The 26,114-nt window shown below is 35.2% G+C and overlaps 1 protein-coding gene across 1 annotated transcript; it reads left to right on the top strand.

Moving 5' to 3' along the window:
* Nucleotides 1–22,736: 22,736 nt before the first annotated feature.
* LOC132915233 (ATP-dependent RNA helicase DDX51-like) lies at nucleotides 22,737–25,682 on the top strand. The gene is made up of 6 exons (XM_060975015.1): nucleotides 22,737–23,071; nucleotides 23,247–23,977; nucleotides 24,127–24,339; nucleotides 24,425–24,635; nucleotides 24,750–25,181; nucleotides 25,262–25,682. The coding sequence occupies exons 1-6, from the start codon at nucleotides 23,049–23,051 to the stop codon at nucleotides 25,626–25,628; spliced, it is 1,977 nt and encodes a 658-aa protein (XP_060830998.1). The 5' UTR covers nucleotides 22,737–23,048; the 3' UTR covers nucleotides 25,629–25,682.
* Nucleotides 25,683–26,114: the final 432 nt, after the last annotated feature.

Below are 26,114 nucleotides of genomic sequence, written 5' to 3'. Positions count from 1 at the left end.
TCCAAAAAGGCGAAAGAATCACAAAGGAGGTTTATTTGGAGGTCCTGAAGACAGTAATAAAGCCGTGGATGGAAATTACGGCTTCTGGAAGGCCGTATTTATTTCAACAAGATGGCGCACCTGCTCACACAAGTCATCTTGTTCAAAATTGGCTCTCTGACAATGTGGACATGTTTTGGTCGAAAGATTTCTGGCCTCCTAACAGTCCCGACCTAAACCCATTGGACTATTACGTGTGGGGCGTTATCGAGAGACAAACTAATAAATGCAGGCACCCCAACGTCAACTCCCTACGAGCTGCTATCGAGTCAGAATTCGCGACAATTAAACGCGACCAGTTGAAGTCAGCGTGCTCGCGCTTTAGAGCAAGAATAGAGCAGGTCATAGAGGCAGAGGGTGGTTACATAGAATAAAAGTTCTCAGCAAGGACCCTTTAAATGAGATATAACAACATTTTCATGTGTTTTTGTGTATTGACTTAAATAAACAACTTTCTGCACAAAACTTCTTTTGTCCGGATTCTAACGGCGCACCCTGTATATTTATATTAGATAACTGTAGACTAAAGTTATTCAACCACAACCACCCCTATTATCCTAACAGAAATAAGGGGATCGGCCTGCTCGCGGTGTCGATTCGGATAATCGTAACGGGAATGTACGACTCCCGTTGACGCGCCTCAAAGCGAACGCGTCTCCCCGCGACTGGGCGAAAATACAAATTGTGACGAACATTTTGAATATTTTAACATATTTAAAGTATCATCTATATTTAATATCGTATGAAAATTACAATGATTAAATAAAAAAATTATAATAATGTATATGTACCTCGATTTTGAAGACACAAGTAGATTACATTTCGGGATTCTGCGCAATTTTTCATCAGCTTCAATGGAATTTTTTGTTTCTTGTAGAATTTCTTTGTCCGCGAATAGCGCGTGTTTGAACTCGAATTCAGGTTGACCGAGAGGAAGCAAGGGAGGGGGTTAATGTAGCATAACATATTTTGTTTCTTATAGATATTTATATGGTGATAACAATCTTTTTATTTTGCCACGATTGGGGGTAACAAACTGTAGGTACAGCGTTCTCACTTTCACAATTCAAATCTCGATGGCTGAATTACATCGAAACTCATAAAAGATATAACTTAGAAAAAACGAAGCTGGCACCCCGCTGGGGGTAGCCACCCACATGCTATATTTATTTTTATTTTTTATTTTTTTTTTTCTCGCCAATAAGATATAACACTTTACCAAATGTCCTTCAGGACAAATTGTAAAAAAACCAAAATAAAAAAAAATAAAAAAAAAAATTACATCGAAACGAATCACCATCAAGAATTATATGCAGAACTCAAAACGGTTGTTGCGGACAAGTACAGATAAAATAATTTTCTTATTATTCTTGCGATAACGTATGTAGTAGTAATTTTTTACGCAACTTGTCTTCCCCTTTTTATGTTCGCTATGGACCGTCAGAGGATATTGATAGCGCAGATGATGATTCTTTCGACTTTGGATCATCACAATCTAAAACCTATAATTGAGTTTCTATTAATACAAAATTGGAAATAACAAAATTTTCTTTCGCGAAAGTCGTGATTTGCATATGTTAAAGGATTATCCATCGATTCGACGTATATTTTCTTTGATATAACACATCAATGTCTTCTTCTGCATCTGAGGAGAGGTTATTCAGTTATGCGTCAATGATAAATTTACCAAAAAGTAGAAAACTTTTATATTATATTTAATGTTTGAAAAAAAGTTCATTGTAAAGGCCAATATGAAAAGAAGTGTACAATAAAACGTGAAAAATTGCTTTATATTCAGTATATTAAACATATTCCTCTGTCTGCGACATAATGTAATTATAATATAGTTAAAATATATGTCGGAGATGAAAGGACATCAGGCCTTCCCTTTGGAATTTTTTGGAAAATTCCCAATACTTTAATCTTTATAAGTTAACACGATTATGATTGTCCGAGATTTGCGATAACAAGCTTGGGTTGTCACGGTTAATAAATCACGGGTTGAACGTTTTTATCTAATAGAGGTATAGAGTGATTATATAGCTCTTTAAAGAATTGGCCGTACCGACACTTAACAGTAAACATTCTAACGACCCTGTGGCTCGCCTCACACAGACCCTATTCTTCGGGCAAGATGATTACTAGATGTCGATGCATCTCCACAGTACATGTTCAGCAAGGCTGAGACCCCGCTATAAATCTTAGGACTTAGTTATCTAAGGTCCTTCAAACGGACAAACAGTCTTTATCCTAACAGTCTTTAAATCTATCACCTACTACGGGAAGATCTGAGAAATCTGCTTTTCTCACGACCGACACTTCCAGCTAGCAACTTTATTTCAAGAGCGATTAGCATCCTTCTTCAATCTCCAACATAGAAATTAACCAATTAACAGCAACGTCCATGTCCCTCACTTTCCGACCGAATGTTTTTCTCGATGTCTATATCTTATTGTCTATATCTGCGATAATAAACATTATCTCGATTGTGCAACAACTATGAACAACCCAAGAGAAGATTCATTACACGCCCCTAATCCAAGTCTTAACGCCAACCCGACATATATATATATGTAATATTGTAAATCTTGAGGTAATTCAGGTGATCGATTCTAAAGTCTGAAAATCGAGATTATTGTGAAGATAACTAGATAAAATACAAAAAATAAACAATTGATATCCGTCTATAACAATAAATGAAAATAATTTACATAGACGCGAAATAATAAGTTCTATACAATGTTTACCTGAAAATCGAGAATCGATTTTCAACGTCCTGAGCTACCGATCTTTCTTTGTCAATCTTCAAAATTTTAAATGGTTATTCTGTGCTCTTGTCTATCTCTGATGTTGCTCCCTGTTCGTCCGTTTGGAAAAAGAGTGTCTATCAAAAATGGTTGACCGTAGAACCCTAAGAGGGTCCCTCTAATCGTTAGAAATAAACGTATTACCCGTAAAACAAAAAGAATCCCTATCCCACGTGAACTCTAGGGAGTATATATATATATATATATATATGCAATGGGATACCGTAGATAAGCCGCTTCATTGAACACGAATATAAACAGCTGCTAAAGACATTCAATAATGAGAATGATCACTCATTTTAGTAATTTCAGGATTGTTAGTAACAAAACATAGGCATCGTCGATTTTAATGGTTTTACTTCGTCGATACTTTTCGCATTTGTCAAACGAGAACGTTTCTTTCGAAATTTTTCAAGATTTTACTGCTTTTCAAGCTAAGTGTATTGCTTTAAGTAATAGCTTTAATCTTCGTCTTTGCTATTGTCACGTAAAATAATAATGAATTTAAGGAGAAAAGAAACTTTTATTTTTCTCTTTTGTTTACAATACACTTCCGAGCTCTAGACGTGACCGTTCAAGACTATCTGACTGCTCTACTGCTCTTACTGAGGAAAACTCGGTGTGGGTGTTCCCTCTGGAATTCAGAACGCGGATTCGTTGTCCACACTTTATGGTGGAAAAGTGAGGGTAATGATCCGCGATGTCCATTGGTAAATGAATTAGGTAGTAAAGACAAGGAGAGCTAGATATGGCTCGTGGGCATCTTTGTTCATGGGAAAACTCTTATCTTGCAGGACACCCGCTTTCTCCGTATTAGGTAAGAGCGTGCAACAAACATAAACCGAAAATGTTTACGTGAAGGAAACTGAAACTGAACAGATTCGGTTTATGTCGTCTTCCTAGGCCTGTTGCGAGTTAATAGAACAATAGATAGGTCTTGGCGTCCGGACTACGGGGAATCTCGCAAGGACCGTCACATCTGGCGTGCCACATGGTAAAAAAGGAAAATTGATTCGTGACACTATCATCTAATGCATACGCAATTAACACTTTTAGTACCAAACGATGGTATGTTGTTGCCAAAGGTAAGGAACTTTTGCGAAAAGTGACAAGTGATATGATATAATAGATAAAATATAATGTAACATAATGCTACTGCGTCTTATTATTCGCATCGCGAGAGAACTTTATCTCAAAATAAATAAATAAATTCTTACAAACGGTTGAATTTTCCTGCAGAAACTCTGTGTGACATGTTTCACACATTGAAACAATTGTATACTTATTTGTAAAAATAATTTTATTATGTTCCGCGATGATTAATAATATTTAGGACAGATATTTTCCTTCTACTCTTCTACTACTACTATAGTACGGTACATTGCGGTACGGTAGGGGGTGGAGCATCAGTGACATTTGATTGGTCGACAACTTGCGCACTCTGCACAGTGCCGTATAGTGGGATGAAGGAGTAATGTGGTAGGGATAATTGTATAAAATAGGCACGTCCTAGCAGCAAGGTTTAAGATTCAAGGTTCGGTAATACTGTAAGAGTGGAATAGTTTGTGTGGTTCTTTCGTACGACGTCGTCAGTATCAGAAATGTTGCCGATGCAAACGATTGATCCAATGTCGTCGGTTCCATCGTCGTTGCGTGACATTCAAGAACAAGATGATCTTCGTTTTGAAAGAGCAAGACTCTCGACTTTTCGAAACTGGCCTATATATCTTGCCATTCCCCCTACAATACTTGCAGCAGCAGGATTCTTTTATACGGGCACATCGAATACAATCAAATGTTTTGTGTGTCAAGTGGAGATAAATTACTCTTCACAGCATCTTATTCCCATGCGAGTTCACAAGGCATATTCTCCGCAGTGCGGATTCGTCCGCAAGGAAGATTGTGGTAATGTGCCAATTAAAGAAAGTAACCGTTTAATACCAAGAAGAGTTAGCAAAGAAGCAAATTTGGAGTATCTTTCTTACGAATCCAGATTAGACACATTCGCAACATGGCCTAATACATATATAAAAAGTGAAGAATTAGCCGATGCAGGCTTCTACTCCAACGGAATAAATGATACGGCGGTCTGTCACCATTGTGGAATTGCTATAGACAATTGGAGTCCTGGAGAAGATCCGTGGAAGCGACATGCAATTTCGTCTCCTGGATGTTGTTATATAATCAAAGCACGGGGTTTGGAATATATTAAGAATGCAACAGGCCAAGACTTCTACGAAACTCCTACAGAAGTAAGTAGAAAAACTTACACCCTGAACCATATGTATAATTAATAATTCCAATATATACTTATGTACATTATATATATTACAGGCACCAATAGAAACTACAGTTGGCAATCATGAGAGATCCCATGATGAAAATGAAACTGACGAGATGACTCTCGTTGAGAAAATTGGTAAGTAATAAAAATAAAAACACAGATAGATCGTACATTCTTTAATTTGTATGAAATCCGTATACGTATAATAAATTTGTGTTATATATTATATTTAAATATGCTGTTTACTATTTTAGCTGCTCTAGAGCAAGAAAATCAGGAATTGGAGGATGCTCGATCGTGTAAAGTTTGCACGGTTCGAGAAGCAACAGTTGCATTCCTACCTTGTGGACATCTGGCAACTTGCCAGTATTGCTCCCCTACATTTACGAAATGCATAATTTGCCGAGAAGAACTTAAAGCTGCAGTTCGTATAGTTTTTTCTTAATGCATGCACATGTATATATATATGTCGGGTTGGAGTTAGGGGCGTTTAATGAATCTTCACCAGTGTTGTTCATGGTTGTCGCACAGATATTTATTACACAGGTATGGCTGATACAAGATTGACGAGCGGACGCGGTAACTGGACGCTAATGACAATGGCCCTAGGTTCGATATAGCGAATCCACGGTCCACGGGATAACGAATATACTTTGCTTCAAAGTCTAAGTCGGACTGGACTTACTACTCGTGGTACAAGGATCGCTTGATTGACTCTTAACTAATGAGATTACCAGAAAGGAATGACTTTCCGTCGCGACGACGCTGCAGAGGAAAACTATGATGGGGGTGTGCCCAAGGGCACGAAATCATCGGACTCGTCAAAGAAAGCCTCCACTCGGAGGGTGAGGGAAATAGACGCTGGTCAATTTCTATGTTGGCGGCTAGAAAAGGATGCCAGCCGCCCTAGAGAGAGAGTTCCTAGCAGGCAACGTCGTACGTGACCAAATCAGGTTTTCCCATAACCTCCCGCAATAGGTGACAGACTTACAGGCTGATAGAATAAAGACCGTTTGTCAATCTGAAGGACCTTAGTTAACCAAGTCCCAAGATTTGTAACGGTTCCTCAGGCTATCTGAACATAAACTGTAAACGATGCATCGGCATCTGGCGATCATCTTGCCCAAAGAATGGGGTCTGTGTGTGGCGAGCTGCGGGGCTGTTGGAATGTCTTATTGTCAAGTGTCTGTACTGCCAATTCTTTAAAGGAAAGCTATGTAACTTTACATCTCTGTTAGGTGGAACGTTCATCCCGTGACCGTGGCTACGCTCGGCGACCGGTTGTCGCCTCAAGCCCTCATTGTCTCAAGTTTCGAATGACTGTGCCTGGATTATTTCGTAAATGCTACAGTATTGAGGCTTTTTCCAAATAATTCCAACGAGGGGGGCCCAGTGTCTTTTCATCTCGGACATATATATATAATTATGTACATATATAAATTATCATGTTCATATCTCTTATATGAATATACTTTATAATTTTTAACAAATGTTAAAACATTAAAATGTGTGATAATATGCAAATAGAAACATTAAATTAAACTAATCAAATACATTTTTTCTGTATATTTTTGACTTTTCTATTATTTTAACTGTTACTTAATAAAACATTAATTTGTATCGTGTATCTTATCTTACCTGAATAAAGTTAACTTTTTTTTAGTAATCTAACTAATTGTTCCTTGTATTATTCCCCTTATTGTTAGTAAAATGAAACTCTATTATACATATATATTTCTAATCATAAAAATCATAGCTTACTTTTTCTCTTATTGTACTTTCATTGTTTATGCTTCGCTTGTAATCTTCTCTATTTAAAAATAGCTACCGCAAGAAAAAGATCAAAGACAAAAACATTTAACGCTAAAGGAGAAACTATCAAGGGCTAAATCTTATAAAGACAGTAACTCATCTTTATCCAGTATACACATATTTGTTTCTAAATTCTGTATGATTAAGTTAAAATTACATATAATTATTATATAATTCATTAAATAGGGTCAAAACAATATTGCGGTGACAATGGCAAAAATAAATCAGTTAGATCAAATGAAGAATAGTGAATTGAGTGATTGTCTAAATGTGCGTTCAATTTCGCATGATCCTAAAGCAAAAAAAAGTGTACTTATTAATAAAGTATTATCACATATCAAGAATACAAGAATTTTACAGCCATTTCGTATGTTAATCTATGTAAATGTATCTTTATAAGCAAAAATAGAAATGTATCATATGTGTTCTCAAGTGTACTAAGCTGGCATAAGAAATAATACGAATATGCTACAACATAAGATATTATATTTTTAAATTTATACATTAAAACAGCTTTAGTATATAACAAATAAAATAATAATATATAATTATATATAATTAATGAAAGGTAATAAATTCCTTTTGCGTCGCTGATTTTTTATGATCTGTTAATCACTTCGAATATAGCTTTTCTGTCAGCTTCATTTTTTATACCAATTTCAATTAAACCTTCATTAGTTATAAGTCATAAACAAATCAATGTCAACCTAAAATAAATTTACAATATTAATTTATAATAAAATTTTATACATACATGTATATATATACCAACTCCCTGGAGTTCACGTGGAATAGGAACTCTTTTTGTTTTACGGGTATCACGACGTTCTTTGTTTCACGGACAGAGCGACCCTCTTGTGTTTTACGGATAACCATTTTTGAGAGACACTTATTTCCCAAACGGACGGACAGAGAGCAACATCGGAGACAGATAAGGTCACAGAATAATTATTTAAAATTTTGAAGACTGACGGAAAAAGATCGGTAGCTCAGGACGTTGAAAATCGATTCTCGATTTTCAGGTAAACTTTGTACAGAACTTGTTATTTCTCGTTTATGTAATTTATTATTATTTATTGTTATAGACGGATATTAATTGTTGTTTATTTCTGTATTTAATCTAATTACTTTCATAATAAAACTCGATTTTCAGAATTCAGAATCTATCACCTGAATTATCCCAAGATTTACGATCTTATATATTTTCTGCACCGAAAAGTATCCTCACGGACATGGGCCGAAATTTCGTATGTAAACTGATGGATACATTTGAAGAGGCTTTCAAGATTCGACACGTGAAAGCCACTTCTTTCGAACCGCAAATAACTGATCCCTCGAACGAACACATGCTGTAGTAAAAGATCTTATTCGAACTTGTAAGACCGTCCGACAAAACGACTGGGACGAAAATTTAAAACTAATATGCATGGGATACAATACTTCAGTACACGAAACAACCGGACATACTCCATTCGAACTAACATTAGAACGACAAGCTAACATGCCGTCCTCGATATCAAACACCCCCACCCTAACTAAAGATGAATTTTTTGAACTCTGGAGGAATCGACATAATGTCTATATAGCAAAAGCAAGAGAAATCACTAAATCAAACAAAAGGCGGTATCAAAGAGATCAGATTCGAAAAATTATAAAAACACGAACTATATTCCAAGTAAAAGACAAAGTTTGGGTACATAACGATCACAAAACCAACAAACTAGGTCACGAATGGCTAGGACCTGCAGAAATCCTCTCTTCTAATCCACCCACCTATCTTATCGAATATTCCAACGGTCATACGCAAAGAATCCATGGTAACAAGTTAAACCCTACTTTTCAGGAAGAAGACCATAACATGGATCATTATAACACTCGAATACATTAAAAACGATCTAGTAGTATGATCACTAAATTACGCCAACATTTTCTTGGAACACAGCGACGATTGCTATCTGTACAACGAACAAATATATATCACCTTTATAGTAGGCCTTAACGATCCAATTGATCAAGTTGATAGATTACAACTCGTAACAGATTTAATAGACCGTCAATGTAAACCACCTTGCGATCACATACCAGAAATAAGCAGCCTAAAATTTAAATACAAAAATCTTCAAAACCTGACTCGGCGACTCAAATTATTATCGCGTTATAGAAGCAAACGCGGATTGCTCAATGTCATAGGCTCAGTATCCAAAACTTTATTCGGAACTCTCGACGAAAGGGACCTAGAACTCATTAACGAAAACATCGGCACATTATTTGACTCCAACAACGAAATAAAAACAATCCTTAGTGACCAAGCCGCCCTTATCGAACGCGTGCTAGACGACACCAAAACAGATCAACTTGAAAACCTTGCCAACGATATACACAAGATTGAAAACCACAATGAAAAAAACGAAATATTAGTCTCCCTAGTAATTCAAACTGAATCTACCATATCGGAACTCCATGTTAACATCGACGAAATTTTTAACACTGTCACGTTAGGAAAACAAGGAATCATAAATGCACAAGTTGTAGAACCTGAACAACTCTTAAAAACACTTGACCAAATAACGAGACAAAACATTATGACTAATCATATCGAACCTTCAGCTCAAAATTTTCAACCAATTCTAGATCTAAGTAAACTAAAAATATATACAGGGTGCGCCGTTAGAATCCGGACAAAAGAAGTTTTGTGCAGAAAGTTGTTTATTTAAGTCAATACACAAAAACACATGAAAATGTTGTTATATCTCATTTAAAGGGTCCTTGCTGAGAACTTTTATTCTATGTAACCACCCTCTGCCTCTATGACCTGCTCTATTCTTGCTCTAAAGCGCGAGCACGCTGACTTCAACTGGTCGCGTTTAATTGTCGCGAATTCTGACTCGATAGCAGCTCGTAGGGAGTTGACGTTGGGGTGCCTGCATTTATTAGTTTGTCTCTCGATAACGCCCCACACGTAATAGTCCAATGGGTTTAGGTCGGGACTGTTAGGAGGCCAGAAATCTTTCGACCAAAACATGTCCACATTGTCAGAGAGCCAATTTTGAACAAGATGACTTGTGTGAGCAGGTGCGCCATCTTGTTGAAATAAATACGGCCTTCCAGAAGCCGTAATTTCCATCCACGGCTTTATTACTGTCTTCAGGACCTCCAAATAAACCTCCTTTGTGATTCTTTCGCCTTTTTGGAAGAAGTGCGGAGGCATGACGTCGCCCTCACTTGAGACAACGCTCAAAACGTGAACACTTGCTGGAAATTTGGTTTTGCCCACAACAGGAACATCTTCGAGATTGTGGGCCAGCCAACGGTCGTTCCTCCGATTCACTTTGGCATCCACCCGGCGCGAAGACTTTCTATAATCGCCGCTCTTCTATCGTATTCCGGGTTTTGCTTAACGAGTTCTGTCATTTTGAGGTTATAGAAGACTTATTGACATATTTAACTAACTTCAGAGTCAATCAGCACAAACATCTGAATTCTAATATGGTGGGAACTACAAATTGAATTCTGTCCGAATTCTAACGGCGCACCCTGTATACAATAACTGTGCCGGTATTGGAAAACAATAAATGGAAAATAACTAAAATTAATCCGATACCTTCCAAACAAAACTCTGTATTCATTGCGCCTGTAATAGAAACTGACTTGATATTAACCAACTCAGAACAATACATCTTTGCCGATAGTCACTACTTAGACAAATATTGTAAACGAACAGCAATCATCCACATTTGTAAAAGAACTCAACCGAGTCACAATAGAATGAATTCACCTGAATGCGGGTCAGAATAAATTAATAATCAACAGACAGTCAAATCTTGGCCGACTACTGTCTTCAAATTGGAAGGACTGACGTTCGTACATTTGCAGACAGAAAACCGTTATATTATTATTCCTATGAAAAATGTACAAATCGACGTATCATGTAAGAAACATAAAATCCTAGAAATTAGACAACCAAGTGTAATTAGCAGTAAAACCGGGTGCATAATCACATACGATCATAATATTATGAAAATAGGAGGATCATTCAACCACAACCACCCCTATTATCCTAACAGAAATAAGGGGATCGCCCTGCTCGCGGTGTCGATTCGTATAATCGTAACGGGAATTTACGATTCCCGTTGACGCGCCTCAACGCGATCGCGTCTCCCCGCGACTGGATGAAAATACAGTTAGTGTAAACCAATCGTTAAGAAATAAATTCTCTCTTTTTATTTCTTTATTTTTATCTTTTATTTTTCGTCTTCGATTCCTCTTTTTTACATTACGTGACAAGCCCATCGGTTCCGAAGCGCGGCATAGTCTCTGATGTGGTTGGCGTCACATAATCCTTTTCTTAGATTGATTTTGGTCCTCCAAAATCTCAGTGTTTCTGCAGTACGAAACGGTGGAATTGCACTCTGGCTGGCTCGATCTCTCTATTTGTTCTTCTTCGTCGTGGTATTTTATGCTTCTGAGTCTTGTTGATGCTTGTGGTGTCTCCGTGAATTTTCTTAATGACTTTTAAATTATTATCTCACAATAAGGTGTTTTGACTCGATGGATTCTATATGGTCCTAACCATTCGGTATCCATTTTGTCTCTCTTATAATCGTTGTGAATTAATACAAAGTCTCCTTCTTTGAAAATTGTTTGAGTTCGCACGATTTTTCTTTTTTTATCTCAAACGTATCGTTTCTTACTATTTATTAATATTTGTCTCGCTAACTCCAAATATTTGTTCAACTGTTTTTGCCATAGAGAAAACATATCATTATATGTTAAGTTAGTGGTTTTTGCAATCGCGGAAGGTAAATTAGCCTTTCTTCCGAACGTTAATTCAAAAGGGGTAAATCTTGTTCCTTCGTGAACTGCTGCATTATACCCTAAACATATAAAATTGAGTATCTCATCCTGTTCTTTATCGTCGTTACCCCGTAGGCTAGTACGAATTAGATCTTTAACTACTGCGTGAGTACGTTCTAATGATCCGTTGGATTGAGGATGAAAGCTAGTCGTCTTGATATGTTTGATCTTAAAAGCTTAGTCAAATTTCGTTATGAGCTTGCTAATAAAATTCTATCCTTGGTCAGTAAGGATTGTTTTGGGCGCAGAGAATATATAAATATAATGGTTCAACATCGCGTTAATGATGGATTCGCTTTGTTGTGTCTTTAGTGGAACTAGTATCAAGTATTTCGTCAGGTCGTCGTGAATTGATAGGATAAATTGATTTCCTCGCTTAGTTTTTATCATTGGTCCTATAATGTCCATGGTTGTTTTGTCGTTGCGGTTTAAAGGCATGTCTGAAATTACTGGTTTTCCTTAGGTCGTATTCTAACTAATTTTTCTTTTTGGCAAACGTCACAATTTTTAATAAGATCTTCAATTCTACTCATTAAATTTGGGATCTTATATCGTTCTTTAATTCTTTGGTATGTCTTTTGGATTCCTAAATGTCCTATCGTACCGTTATGGTTTTCCTGAATTATTTTTTCTATCTCTTCTTTGGTTAATTCCTGGATTGGGTCCCATGCAAAGGTGACAGGATATCGGGTATCGTTAAAATATAGAAGCATAAGTTTGATCTGGTTCTTTTCTAATTCTGCAAACGTGTTGTCTCCTATATCTACTTTCTTGTTATTCCGTAATATGTTATTAATTTTTCGTAACCATATTGTTTCGTCAAACTCTCCTAACTCTGTTTCAGTCAAATGATAGAAAGATTCATCGTTAGGTTTCATTTCTAATTGTTTTGGGATTTCTGATTTCTTTTTACATTCAGTAGAATGTTATAAGAAATCTAAGACTATTGTTCCTTCAGGGTCTTTACTTTTTGAATCGCGTAAATTCTAGATAAGCTATCTGCAACTGGATTGTCTTTGCCTTTAACATATTCGATTGTGTATTCATATTCTTCTAACTTTAGTCTCCATCGCATTAATCTAGACGATGGCTCTTTGCAATTGTTCAACTATTTTAAAGCTTGATGGTCTGTTCTACTAATAAATTTTCGTCCTAACGAGTATTGTCGTAATCGTTTCAATGCCTAAACTATTGTTAATAATTCTTTCTCCGTCGTTGTATAATTCTTTTCAGGTGGATTCAGTGTTCTAGAAATAAAACAACATGGGTGTCCGTCTTGTGAAGGAACTGTTCCTAGTCTTTCGTTACTTGCGTCGATCGTTAGCATAAAAGTCTTAGTAAGGTCAGGGTGTGTTAAAACTGGCGCTTTGCATAGTCTCCGTTTTAATGTCTCAAAGCTGTTTTGTTCTTTATCTGCCCAATGGCAGTTAACGTCCTTCTTTATTAAGTCTGTTAGAGGTTTAGCTATTTTGGAAAAGTTCTTTATGTACTTATGATAATATCCTACTAGTCCCAAAAATGATTTGACTTCTGTCGGGTTCTTCGATATCCTGAAGTCTGTCACTGCTTGTATTTTCTTCGTTTTAGTTTTACTCCTTCGGCTATTACTACGTGTCCTAAGTACTCTAATTCTAGTTTTAGGAATTCACAATTGTCCAGTTGTATCTTGAGTCCTAATTCCTGAAGTCTTTGCAAAACCATTGCTAAATTTTCATTATGGTTTTGAATTGTATCTCCGAATATTATTATGTCGTCTAAGTAAGCAAAACAGTGTTTGTTGATTAAAACTCTCAAAGCTGTGTCCATCATGCGTTGGAAAGTCGCGAGTGCGTTTTTTAATCCAAATGGCATTCTATTATAATGAAAGTGTCCCTGAGGTGTTGAAAACGCGGTGCATTTTTTAAAATTTAAATCCATGGATATTTGATGAAATCCTGAGGATAGGTCTAACGCGGAAAAAAATTTTACATTCCCTAATTCGCTCAGTATGTCTTCTATGTCAGGTAAAGGGTAGGTTTCTTGGTCTTGCTCGGGGCCATCCTCCCAAACTGGGACGTTTGGTTGGACGGAGGCGCACCTTCCCTGACCTACAGGGTGACGCAGGTGCTCACAGGACATGGATGCTTCGACGAGTATTTACGCCGAATCGGGAAGCCATCACTGCGACGCAAGTGTGGACTCGGCGCAGCACACGCTGGAACATTGACCGGCGTGGGCAGAGCCGCGACACTCTCTCATCAGGGAAATAGGGTTCGACCTCTCGCTGCCGGCGATTTTTGAAGCGCTGCTGACGAGCGAGAGGAGCAGGAAGGCCGTAGCCTCCTTCTGCAAACTAGTTATGCTGCGAAAGGAGGCGGCGGAGGTGAGGGAACGGGCTTCCTATCCCGAGAGGATTGACCGACGAGAGCGCGGCAGTGCCCGTGGACGCGTCTACATGAGGCACGCGAGAGCCGCCGCGACCTCCGAAGGGGATTGAAGTTAGATGCTGGACCTTCCAGCACCCGGGAGCCACCAAGCAGTCCGATTGGGGATCCGGACGGCCCCTGGGAGAGTGCGAGACGTAATAAGGACAGAATGTTGGGCCCAGTGTGTCGCAACAGCGGTTCCCAGGCGCCCCTCGGTCGTAACAGAGACGGTCATCGTGGAGGTTTTAGTCGGTTGGAGTCCGACACTACCATGCCGCTCTTCCCCCTGGAAGCGGCGGGCGTCCGTGCGGATTTCCTTCACGAAAAAAAAAAGAAAAAAAGGCTTCTTGGTCTGTCAGTTTTCCTGAAGCGTCTATTTTCTTTGGGACTACCTAAACTGGTGAATTGTAAGGTGAATCTAATTCTTCAATAATATTTTTGTCCAACATTTCTTTCATTTGTTCCTCTGTCTCGGCTTTGTGGCATTCCGGGGGTCTGTAAAATTTGGTGTTAATAATTTTATTTTGTTTCAGTGTAATTACGTGTTTCGTCAAGTTCGTACAAGGTAAAAGGTCTGTTTCTAAGTTGAACACATCTATATAGTGAATAAGTAGCTTTTCTATGGATTCTCTAAATTCGCGTTCTATATGATTTGTCCTCACAATGGCTTTGAATTTTGCAATTTGATCTAAATCTTTATAATTTTCGATATAATTAGAAATTTCGTGATTTTCCTCACCAGTGTTGAAGAAACATACTCTCGTTGGTTGTCCTTCCAAGTAGATCGTCCGAACTCTCTTTTCTCCTGGTTGGACTACTGTGGGTTTCTGTAAGTGGAATTATCATTAGATATTTCGTATCGGTATTTTTCTATACATGGCATATCTAATGTACTATCTTCAATCAATGGAAAATCCTTAGGCACTAGGAAAAATTCATGGCTTTTACCAAATATTATAAATAGAACAAATCTGTCGGTTTTATATTTGTTTTGTCCCATATAAAATGTTCGCGGTTCGTTTGTACTAAAAACAGTCAATATCACTCGATTTTCTTTGATCAGATTGATACCGGCTCCTGTACGGTGAGCAATCTTGCTGTGGTAGTTTGACCCTTGATATTCCTCATTCCGATACCTTCGTTCCTCCATATCTTGGTTGATTTTATGGCGGCACTCGACGCCAACTAGCTCCGGACGACGGTAGCGCAGTGGTTAGCACCTTTGGTTACGACCCTGGGGACCCTGGTTCGAATCCCGGCGCCCATAGTTCGATATTTTCTCCACGTATCTAAATTAGAAAAAAATATAGCAGTACTCCAGCAAGCGACATCCTATACCAGCAACTACAACTATATCATCACGGTCTATTTACCTCTATTTCCTCCATTATGTTGTCCGATTCCGTTTCTATTTCGTCGACTCGTGAAGATGGTCCAGTTTCTTTGGTTGGGTGGCTGAAAATTTGATGAACACTGAGGTTCTCGATGTGTTGTCTGATTTTTCCACACTTGAAGCACTTAGTTTGCGTTCTTTCATCCGTCGGCAGTAGGTTTCTGCGTAATATATATAGCTCCTTGGTTCGCGGTTGATCGCTGGCTTTTTAGGGTCGACTCTGAGCGTCGTGTGTGTACTTATCTTCGTTGTTCTTCCTGTAAATATCTTTCAATGTCTCCAGCTTCTTTCTCGGCCTCTACTAGGGTTGCTGGTTTGCTCGGTATATTTATTCTTCCTATGTCGGTACGTAGTCCTTTCAGATATATCCGACTTACTCTCTTCTGCATTTAGCTTCTTGAGCATTATTTTTCGTGTTAGTGGCTGTAGGTTTTCGTTAGTTATTACGTAGATCAGTTTATTGAGCACTCGTCGGAATTCTAATGTTGAAGTATTGAACTGACTCGTATCTTTCTTGCCTTAGTTCCCTGATCTGCTCTGCGTATTCGTCAGACGTCATTTGGGCTTCTACGTTCTGTCGTAATGCATCGAACAGATCGGTATAGTTCTCGATCCGTATATTTCAAACGCTTTGTGCTGCTTTGCCAATTATTTTCTCGACTTTAATAGTCTTCCTTTTTCCGAACAAAAGTTTCTTATTGATCGGACTTCTGTTATGAAATCTTCTACGCCTATGTCGTCGTCGTCGTTGAATATCGGGATATATTTAACTGCCTTTTCTGCTGTCAGAAGTTGCTGGTGTGCGTTTCTTCGTTGCATTTGCGAGTCGTCGTCATCGCCTTCTATCTCTGGCGCCGACGGGCGGGTGCGTCGAGCTGCGACTTTTAAAGATTGAAGCTTTTACAATTTAACTGTCGGTGGCATCTGATTCCCTTTTCTTTGTCATCCTTCAGTATCCCCACTATCCACACGCTTTTTAGGCGTCCGCGACCTTTGCCATGCACGCCTTCTTCTCGAAGATTCGGCGAAAGAACCATTGGGATAATGAAGGTTCATTAGGTACCTCGCTTCGACGATATGCATCGTCGCCGAGTGCCGTCACATCTTTATTTCCGTCATCAGTCCATCGGTTTCGAAGCGGAGCATGGTCTCCGATGTGGTTGGCCATCAATTTGGCCATCGAACTCATATATGCGTTTGTAATCGCTTAATCAATAGATTTTTGGTATTTGGTATTTATTGATTCACTCAGATTAGTTTTGTATACTCTGTATTTCACCAAGTACAAACATGTGAACACACCGGATACACTAAGGTAATTAACACGTGGCCGACGCCTAAAACAAAAGAGCGTCGCTAGAAGTCGTACCAACTTAGCATGTAAGAAATAGTGATCATAGCAACCTATTTCCTCGACAAAAGACTCATATGTGTTATTTTATTTATCCTGCGGAGAATCTGTGCATGTACGTATGTCTAGAATTTGTTATCTATGAACGAAAAGCACGTCTAAGCAGAAATGTACGTTGGCAATTTTAAAGGACTATCGCGGCAGCAGCTCGGCCCCATGATATGGTACGGTTGACTTCGAACCGTCCTGTCTGAAAAGGGCTAAAAAATCAAATTTCATAATTTTATACTCAAAAATAAAGAACGAAATATATTAAAAACACATATTAAATTATTTTTTTAAAAACTTACATCTTTCTCTTGGATTGTACATCTTTAGCAATAGTAAGCATCAGATACACTAGGTTCATTATAGATAACACATGCCTTGCCAAATTACACATTTACCGTCACATTTCTCGCATAACCTCCCTATTGCTGAAAATAAAAAATTCGATTTTCATCATAAAAAGTTCAATAGTAGACTATTTTAATTATATATGTATATATGATGTTATTATTATCATAACAATTATACGATATTGGTAATATTTTTATATATAAATCTATTTATCAATTGTAATTTTACTTCTTCATTTTATAAATTTCTAGGTAAATGGAGTACAATGTAAATAAAAGGTTAATTTTATAGAAGTTAAGGTAAAAAATTGCATACAGATACATACATATATCTATACAAGAATTTTGACACATATATTTTGAAAAATTACTGTTATATAATCAATTAACAATGAAGGTATAAGCAGATCTAATTATTTATTAAGGAAGTTTGTTGTTTGTTTATGTAACAATATCACTATATATATATATATATCTGATTAAAATATATTATAGTTAAAATTTGTAATAATCAAATATTTATTTAAATATAACAGTAATAAAATAATTTCTTTTCTCTTTCAGTAAGAATTTCATAAAAAAATAGTTTTTAGAACTAATAAAGCAAACTTAACCTAAAATTCAAAACTGCAATTTAACTTAGTACGAGTATAAATCTTACCAACTCCCGGTTGTCTTCTACATAAAATTAAATCTGGATTATGTTTTGCCATATCACAGAATTTGCAAAATTCTTTTAACGTATACAAAATAGGAATTATTGTATGAATCTTTTTCTAACATACGTCACAAGTACATTTGAAAATTCTCAACATTCTTTACATTTTATAGTGCCTTTTAAATCGGCGACGATTTTTACAATTCAGCATATATGCGAATAACTGTTTGGGAATGGTATTCAAAATATACAATATTTATTATACAACATTATGTTTCTCCTTGATGATTCTCCTACTTGAAGGTTATTTTTCTTCGAACTTTCAATGTTTTAAACATTGTTTAGTAAGCAGGATTTTTTTAAATGGGATTATATTTTTTTTTGTATTCCCATCAATGCGTTCTTTCATTATTTATAAAAAAGGCAGTAATGAACATGCATCAGAAAACAACTGGCATAAGAATATTTCAATTGTAATGTCGTAAGACTTACTGTATATGTGTTATTGTTATTGTTATCATTGTTTATATCGTTGAATGTAATCAAAAAAATTTTCGTCATTGGTAATGATTATTGGTAATCAAAATAAGATTTCCGTCATCTAAAATGGTTATCGATAACCAAAAAAGAATTCCTGTCATCAATATTGGTTACTCGTAACCAAAATCATTTTAGCAACCATTAATTCTTACATCACAATTTTTAAAAGCTGGCCTGTAATAGTTATCATCTCTGGTTTTCTTAGAAAGAACAACCTTGGAAGAAAAAGATGAATCATCGTGTTGGATCAATTAGTTTTGTCCTTACATAACTCTTTGGTTTTGCAAGTTTAAGTAACATATTAACATATTCAAAGTAAACGAAGCACTTACTACTTATTCGCTCATTTAAAGATACATGTTAAGGAGATCAATCAATTGAGATCTATCATTACCTTTATTACTTTTTAAGATTCAATATCATACTATAGACTTTTAATTTCCATCCAAAGTTTTGTTATATTCTTTATTTTCTTGTTACGCGATATCTGTTAAAGGCAGATGTTTTCAGAGTTTTATAGTAGGTTAGCATAATCTCAGCTATCGTAAATTAATGTCGTAAAGTAATAATTTGATGGAATTTTGGGTGCGACAGGACGAAATTGACGTTAAAAGAAATTCAGAATACACAATATGTATCCTGTATGAATCCTACTGCTGAAATTTTAACAATAAATCCTCGTTTACAAAGGCATTTCGCTGTTTTTGCAGTTAGGTAAGCTGAAACGAATTTAATTGCTGTAGAGAATTGCCTTAACTTGTGAGACAATATGTTTATTCCTAGAAACATGGAAAATGTACCAGCATTATGTTTTCTATAATTAAAATAACAAACGTAGATCATACAGGATGAGACACGTAAAGTGTGACAGCTGAATATTGTCGAAAATGAATTCCGGCTTTCCCGTAATTGGATTTTTTTTACATGAAGCGGTCAAGAACATTCCAAGGCCATGTATATGTCGTAATGTCCTTGGAAAACGGGGTGTGTAACTTATACCAGATGAATTTTATTTATCGAAATGTGTTATAAAAGTTAACAAATGATATCGATGATTAAGTGATCGTGATATCCTGTCGCTCCCGTGACCGTGGCTACGTTCAGTGACCCATTATGTCACTTCGAGCCCAAGCCCACTGTCATATATATCATATAATCATAATTTACTTGACTCATAAACAGCTATTTCTCAGTTTTATTGTTTAAGTTCGGTTATAATAAAAAGTTTGGACTAAAGTATTGGGGACTTTCCCAAACATTCCGAAAGAAAGGCTCTGGTGTCCTTTCATCTCCGACGTATATACAGGGTGCGCCGTTAGAATCCGGACAAAAGAAGTTTTGTGCAGAAAGTTGTTTATTTAAGTCAATACACAAAAACACATGAAAATGTTGTTATATCTCATTTAAAGGGTCCTTGCTGAGAACTTTTATTCTATGTAACCACCCTCTGCCTCTATGACCTGCTCTATTCTTGCTCTAAAGCGCGAGCACGCTGACTTCAACTGGTCGCGTTTAATTGTCGCGAATTCTGACTCGATAGCAGCTCGTAGGGAGTTGACGTTGGGGTGCCTGCATTTATTAGTTTGTCTCTCGATAACGCCCCACACGTAATAGTCCAATGGGTTTAGGTCGGGACTGTTAGGAGGCCAGAAATCTTTCGACCAAAACATGTCCACATTGTCAGAGAGCCAATTTTGAACAAGATGACTTGTGTGAGCAGGTGCGCCATCTTGTTGAAATAAATACGGCCTTCCAGAAGCCGTAATTTCCATCCACGGCTTTATTACTGTCTTCAGGACCTCCAAATAAACCTCCTTTGTGATTCTTTCGCCTTTTTGGAAGAAGTGCGGAGGCATGACGTCGCCCTCACTTGAGACAACGCTGAACTTTTCTCGCCGGAGAAGGAGAACCCTTCTCGAACCACTCTGAGGCTGCGTATCTCTTAGCAATGTCGTATACCGTCGATCTTGGGTAGCTAAAGAATTTTATAATTTCGACCGGCGTTCTCCCGGCGCGAAGACTTTCTATAATCGCCGCTCTTCTATCGTATTCCGGGTTTTGCTTAACGAGTTCTGTCATTTTGAGGTTATAGAAGACTTATTGACATATTTAACTAACTTCAGAGTCAATCAGCACAAACATCTGAATTCTAATATGGTGGGAACTACAAATTGAATTCTGTCCGAATTCTAACGGCGCACCCTGTATTTAGAATAACTATTAAATTACAGTAAATATAAAAAATGTAGGAATGCTTTTTATGTAAAATATAGTAATATGAATGAAACATATTTCATTTAGAAGTTCTAAAGCTATTCCAGATTACTTTCATGTCTATTTGCATTTTTTAGAAAGAATATTATACTTTTGTTTTAATATAATACATAATCGAAGAAAAAGAAGAGTAATTCAAAATATTATTTTGAAATTAATTAGTAATCCCCCTTGATGCCCAATAGTAGTATATTTTATCGTTTTCCTTGCGATATTACAAAAGGATTTACAAATTTTTGCATATTTCTAGTTACACAATTATTACATGCAACCTTATTAATTTGCTCAACTCAACTTACTAAAGTTTCATACTTTTAAACATAATACTAATGTATATGTTACATAATATATTAGTATCATATATTAGTATAATATATAGTATATTGGTATATACTGCACATATTATATAATATGTAGCATGTAGTAACTTTGTATGAAATTTTGTGAAAATCAATCCTGTTTTGTCATAAATTACTAGATTTCAAGTACTTTCTTCCTTCGTGTAATTGTCATACTTCAGTTCTATCTCTGATAACATTTGTTCATTGCAGTGTATCTATTCATTCAAATTTATTGTCCATTTTTATATAATATTCTGTTATTCTTAAAGAACAAAGCCAAGTCACTTTATCATACAGTTAACTAGATATATATATTATACAGTTCAGATTCTGTTATTATTATCTTATAGAAAATAACTACAGAAATATAATATAATGAGCTGGAGGATCCAGCAGATCATTTCTTTTATCATTATGTTCTACAAGATAAGTTTACATATATGTATGCACTTCCTTTCTTCATCATTTTTATCAACTCCTTTCTGTTGTTCTACATATTTATCAATAATAAGGTTAGTAATAGCATTTTCGTTAATCTTTGCGTTTAGTTATATGAATAGATATATATATGCACATACAGTTGAAGCCATTGTGGCACTGAATTTATAAAATTGATAAATACTCTACTTGAAATATCTTCCCATTCTTCTAAAAGAACTATCTTTAAAGCATTTTTTAATTTAGACCGAATGCAAGATCACAATCCAAAATATAATGCTAATATGCAAACATGGATTTTGTATATGTCCAGAAATACTTAAAAATACAGAAAATATATGAGATCACTTGAAATGCAAAATATGTAGTTACCAAGAAATGATTTAAAGATATCACTTTTACAAAAATATTTCAAGCAGATTATTTATTAATTTGATAAATTCAATGACACAATGGTTTCAAGCCATGATAAAATCAAAAGGGATCCCAATAAGCATTGAAATAATTAAAGCTAGTGATTTCTACTTCTATATGTAAGTCTTATTAGTTTTTTTCATTAAACTATAACTGTATAAATACTTATTACGCATTAATATTTTCACAGAGGAAGGAGATATCCTATCTTCTTTTTATGAATATTATTCTGCAATCTTGTGAGAATATGCACCTATTTTCTATTTGTTAAAATTTTGTTAATAAACGATGTTTTACGATATTTTTTGTTGAAATTAATTACTATGTTTAACGAAATTGATTAATAATTTTTTGTAGACAGTAACACGGTTAAAAATTATGTGATTTAACTTACAAAAACAATATCTATTTGAAATTTGTTAAATATAGTTGTTTATCATATTACTATTACCTACTACTATATACATGTAATGTAATTTTTGTTGGTTGTCTTACCTATGTAAGCAACGTATGTAAGCTTGTAACAAATCTGAAATTACAAATTACTTTCAATTAAATTCTTGAGAAGTAGTTTGGCTAATTTAAGCAGACGATTTTAATATTAGTAATATGTAATTTTAATATATATTTCAATCATATTTTTGAAATTAATTGTTTCTAAACATTATATAAATGTACACATGTAATAATGATGAAATATTATTAAGTTTATTCTTACACATAGTAAATACACAAAGTTAAAGTTTAATGAAATACAAGTTTAAAATAATACCTTTTTTAAATTTGCCTTTTTGAAGATGTATATGTATTTATTTATATACATGTATGCATAAGTAAATATATATCTATTTAAATAATACCACAAGATGATCGTGATCGTGACAACGTCCACATTAACAGCCGGTTTTAAAGTCTAGAGTCGCGTTAGTACACATAGGTTATGACAGGTCACGGTCGTGTATACAACCGTGGAATAGGTAGTACACGTTAGAATATAACCTATAAAAGGTGTATAACACGTGAGTAAAATCGAAAACAAAATGAGTTTATTTGTGATAAACAGGTATGTTAAAATGTCAAAAAATATAATACATATGTGTTAAAAAACTTAATCACTGAATAATAAATTTAGTCAATTAAACTATATAAATAAATATTCAACTACTATATTAATCGTACTCGAGTTTTTAGTTCTTCCCATAGAATATTATTAATATACATATTCTATTTGTTAATAGATATGAGGGTGAAAAAGAAGAAACGAAAAATGAAAGGAATCATTTGTCTGAATTATTAAAAAGAATAGAAGAACGTAAAGTAGAAAGAGCTATTAAAACTAATCATCAAATACAGGGAAGTAGTTCTCAAAATGCACAAGAATTGAATCATAAAAAGAAAAAGAAAAAAGCAGAAACCCTTAATAAATGTTCAATAGAAAATATTAATTTGAATGAAAATAGTATATCGAGTGACATTAAAAGAAAGGCGGAAGTACATGTTTCAGAACATAGAAAGAATAAAAAGAGGAAATATAGCGAAGGAGGTTCTAATGAAACAATTAAAACTGCAGATAAAACATTGAAAAGTGAAAATACAGATAATCAGGATAATGAAATACTTGATAAATCATCAGACCCAAATGCAACACAAGAAAAAATATCAGGGCATAATAGCGATTTCATAATTTTGGGTGCAAAAAATAAGCGAAGGAAGCGTGAAGTTAAGAGAATTCTACCAGAATGGTTGGCTAATCCAGAAGTCATATCTATTGATTTAAATAGTGGTCCAACCTTGGAAGACATGAATTCAATTCTAGATTATAAGCTTATTGAAGCTTTAAGAGCTAATGGGATTAAGAAATTATTTCCTATACAAGCTAGTATGGTATCTTGGATATTGAGGTGTAATAAAGACAGGCAACAAAAATGGTGGTTAAGGGATACATGTGTATCTGCTCCTACGGGCAGTGGTACGAATGTACAAGTTATTTATAGCAAACTGAAAAATTTACATTCTAGTTTTGATACTTTATTTATTAACAAAACACAATGTTAAATTCTAATTATAATTATTTTCTATTCCGAAAAGAAATAATTTAAGAAATTATTTTCTCTTTAGGTAAAACTCTAGCGTATGTTTTACCAATTGTCCAGGCACTACAATTTCGTCTTGAACCAAAGGTGCGCTGTTTAGTTGTTGCACCCACACAAGAATTAGCTATGCAAGTATACAAAGTGATGCTTGCATATACTTCGCATACAAATTTGAAAGTTGGTTTACTCTCTGGAGCATCAGCATTTCACGAAGAACAAAGAACTATTCGAAAAGAGAGTATGTGTTTACAAATTTTAAGAAGAAGGTTTTATTTATATTATTTATAAAATACAAAATATCCTCTATAATTGTTATATTTCAGATGATAGAGGGGAATATATCTCTCTAGTAGATATAGTGGTTGCCACGCCTGGACGGTTAAAAGACCACATATTAAAAACTTCGGGATTTTCATTGGATGATATGAGATTCCTTGTAATTGATGAAGCAGATACAGCTGCTGACTGGTTGGAGTATATCCCCGAGCCTCATTATCATACTCCACGATTAACACTTTCCAACTTACGTTCTAGGTTAGTTTTTAGTTACAATTTAGTTACAATTATCATTTACCAAGATGATATGTATTAATATAAAGTTGTATTATCTGATATTAAATTTATAGTAATGCATTCATTTTTAAATAGTAAAATTCCAGCACAAAAATTACTATTCAGTGCAACATTATCGCAAGATCCAGAAAAACTTAATCGGCTTGGACTCTTTCACCCAATACTATTTACGTCTGTTTTGGTGACAGGCAAGGACGATGATGTAAATTTAGATACAGAAATGGTTAATTTTATAGGGCGTTATACATGCCCAGAAGAATTAAAAGAAGAAGCAATAGAATGCGAAGCTGAACATAAACCAGTAGCTTTATATCAGTTAATAATCAAAAATATCACTTTCAAAGTTTTAGTATTTACAAATTCTGGAGGAACTGCTCATAGATTAACTATTTTACTCCAATCACTTTTATCTAAAAAGAATATAGTGGTTGAAGAACTTTCTGCACAACTTGTATCAAAAGAACGTGAGGATATACTTACGAAATTTACAAGCGGGAAAATTCAAATGTACGTTTTGTTTATAATTTCGTTGAAAATTATGACGAATATTTTCTAAAAATTGTGATATAATTTTATTATACTTTCAGACTTGTATGTTCAGATGCATTAGCAAGAGGTGTAGATATTCAAAATGTACAGTTAGTCATAAGTTATGATCTTCCAAAACATATCAACGGTTATATCCACAGAGCAGGAAGAACAGGACGTGCAGGTAAATCCGGTACTGCTGTATCTATTCTGACACCCAAACAGGTTAAAATATTTAAGCATATGTTAAGTAAAGCACATAAAACAATACCACGTGTTGAAAAAATCGAAGTAAGTGGTATTCTAAATGAAATCGATTATTCGATTCATATTGATAAATTAAAACATGCTCTTGAAATAGAGAAACAAAATAAGTTATTACGTGTAAAAGCTGTTAAACGAAGTTATCCAGTAACTGCAAAATAAAAGACATTACTTTCTGTACAAATGTTGTTAAATAAAAATTAATTTAACTGAAAATTTTTACCTATAACTGAAAAAATTCATTGTCTAATAAATGAAAACCTTTTTCGAACCTATAGAATCCACTGAGTGATCCTATTCCAAACACGAGTCCGAATACAGAGTTGCTCTAATATCTCTAGTTTTGAATAACAAGAATTTTTATAAAAACACGTGATTTGGTTGATGGCCAATATTTAAAAGTGCGCAAGACACTAGCTGAACGATTTAGCTTTAAATAGAAATAATATTTCTGATATCGATATAAAAAATTGTTAAATGTTATAGTTCCAAGTGATTGTAAATTATCATCAAAGCTTAAAAGGAATCCATGTGCGCAATTTCTATGTATTATTTTTTTGAAAAGTTCTTTATCTAAGACGAATTTTTTATACTGTATTCAATTCTATAGACATTTCTGGAAAAAGAACCGCCCAGAAAAGATGTTAG

This window comes from Bombus pascuorum, chromosome 16, assembly GCF_905332965.1.
Source record: "Bombus pascuorum chromosome 16, iyBomPasc1.1, whole genome shotgun sequence".
In the NCBI taxonomy this organism is placed as follows: Eukaryota; Metazoa; Arthropoda; class Insecta; order Hymenoptera; family Apidae; genus Bombus; species Bombus pascuorum.
The sequence above is the reverse complement of the archived record's forward strand: the minus strand, read 5'-3'. Positions and strand labels throughout refer to the sequence as shown.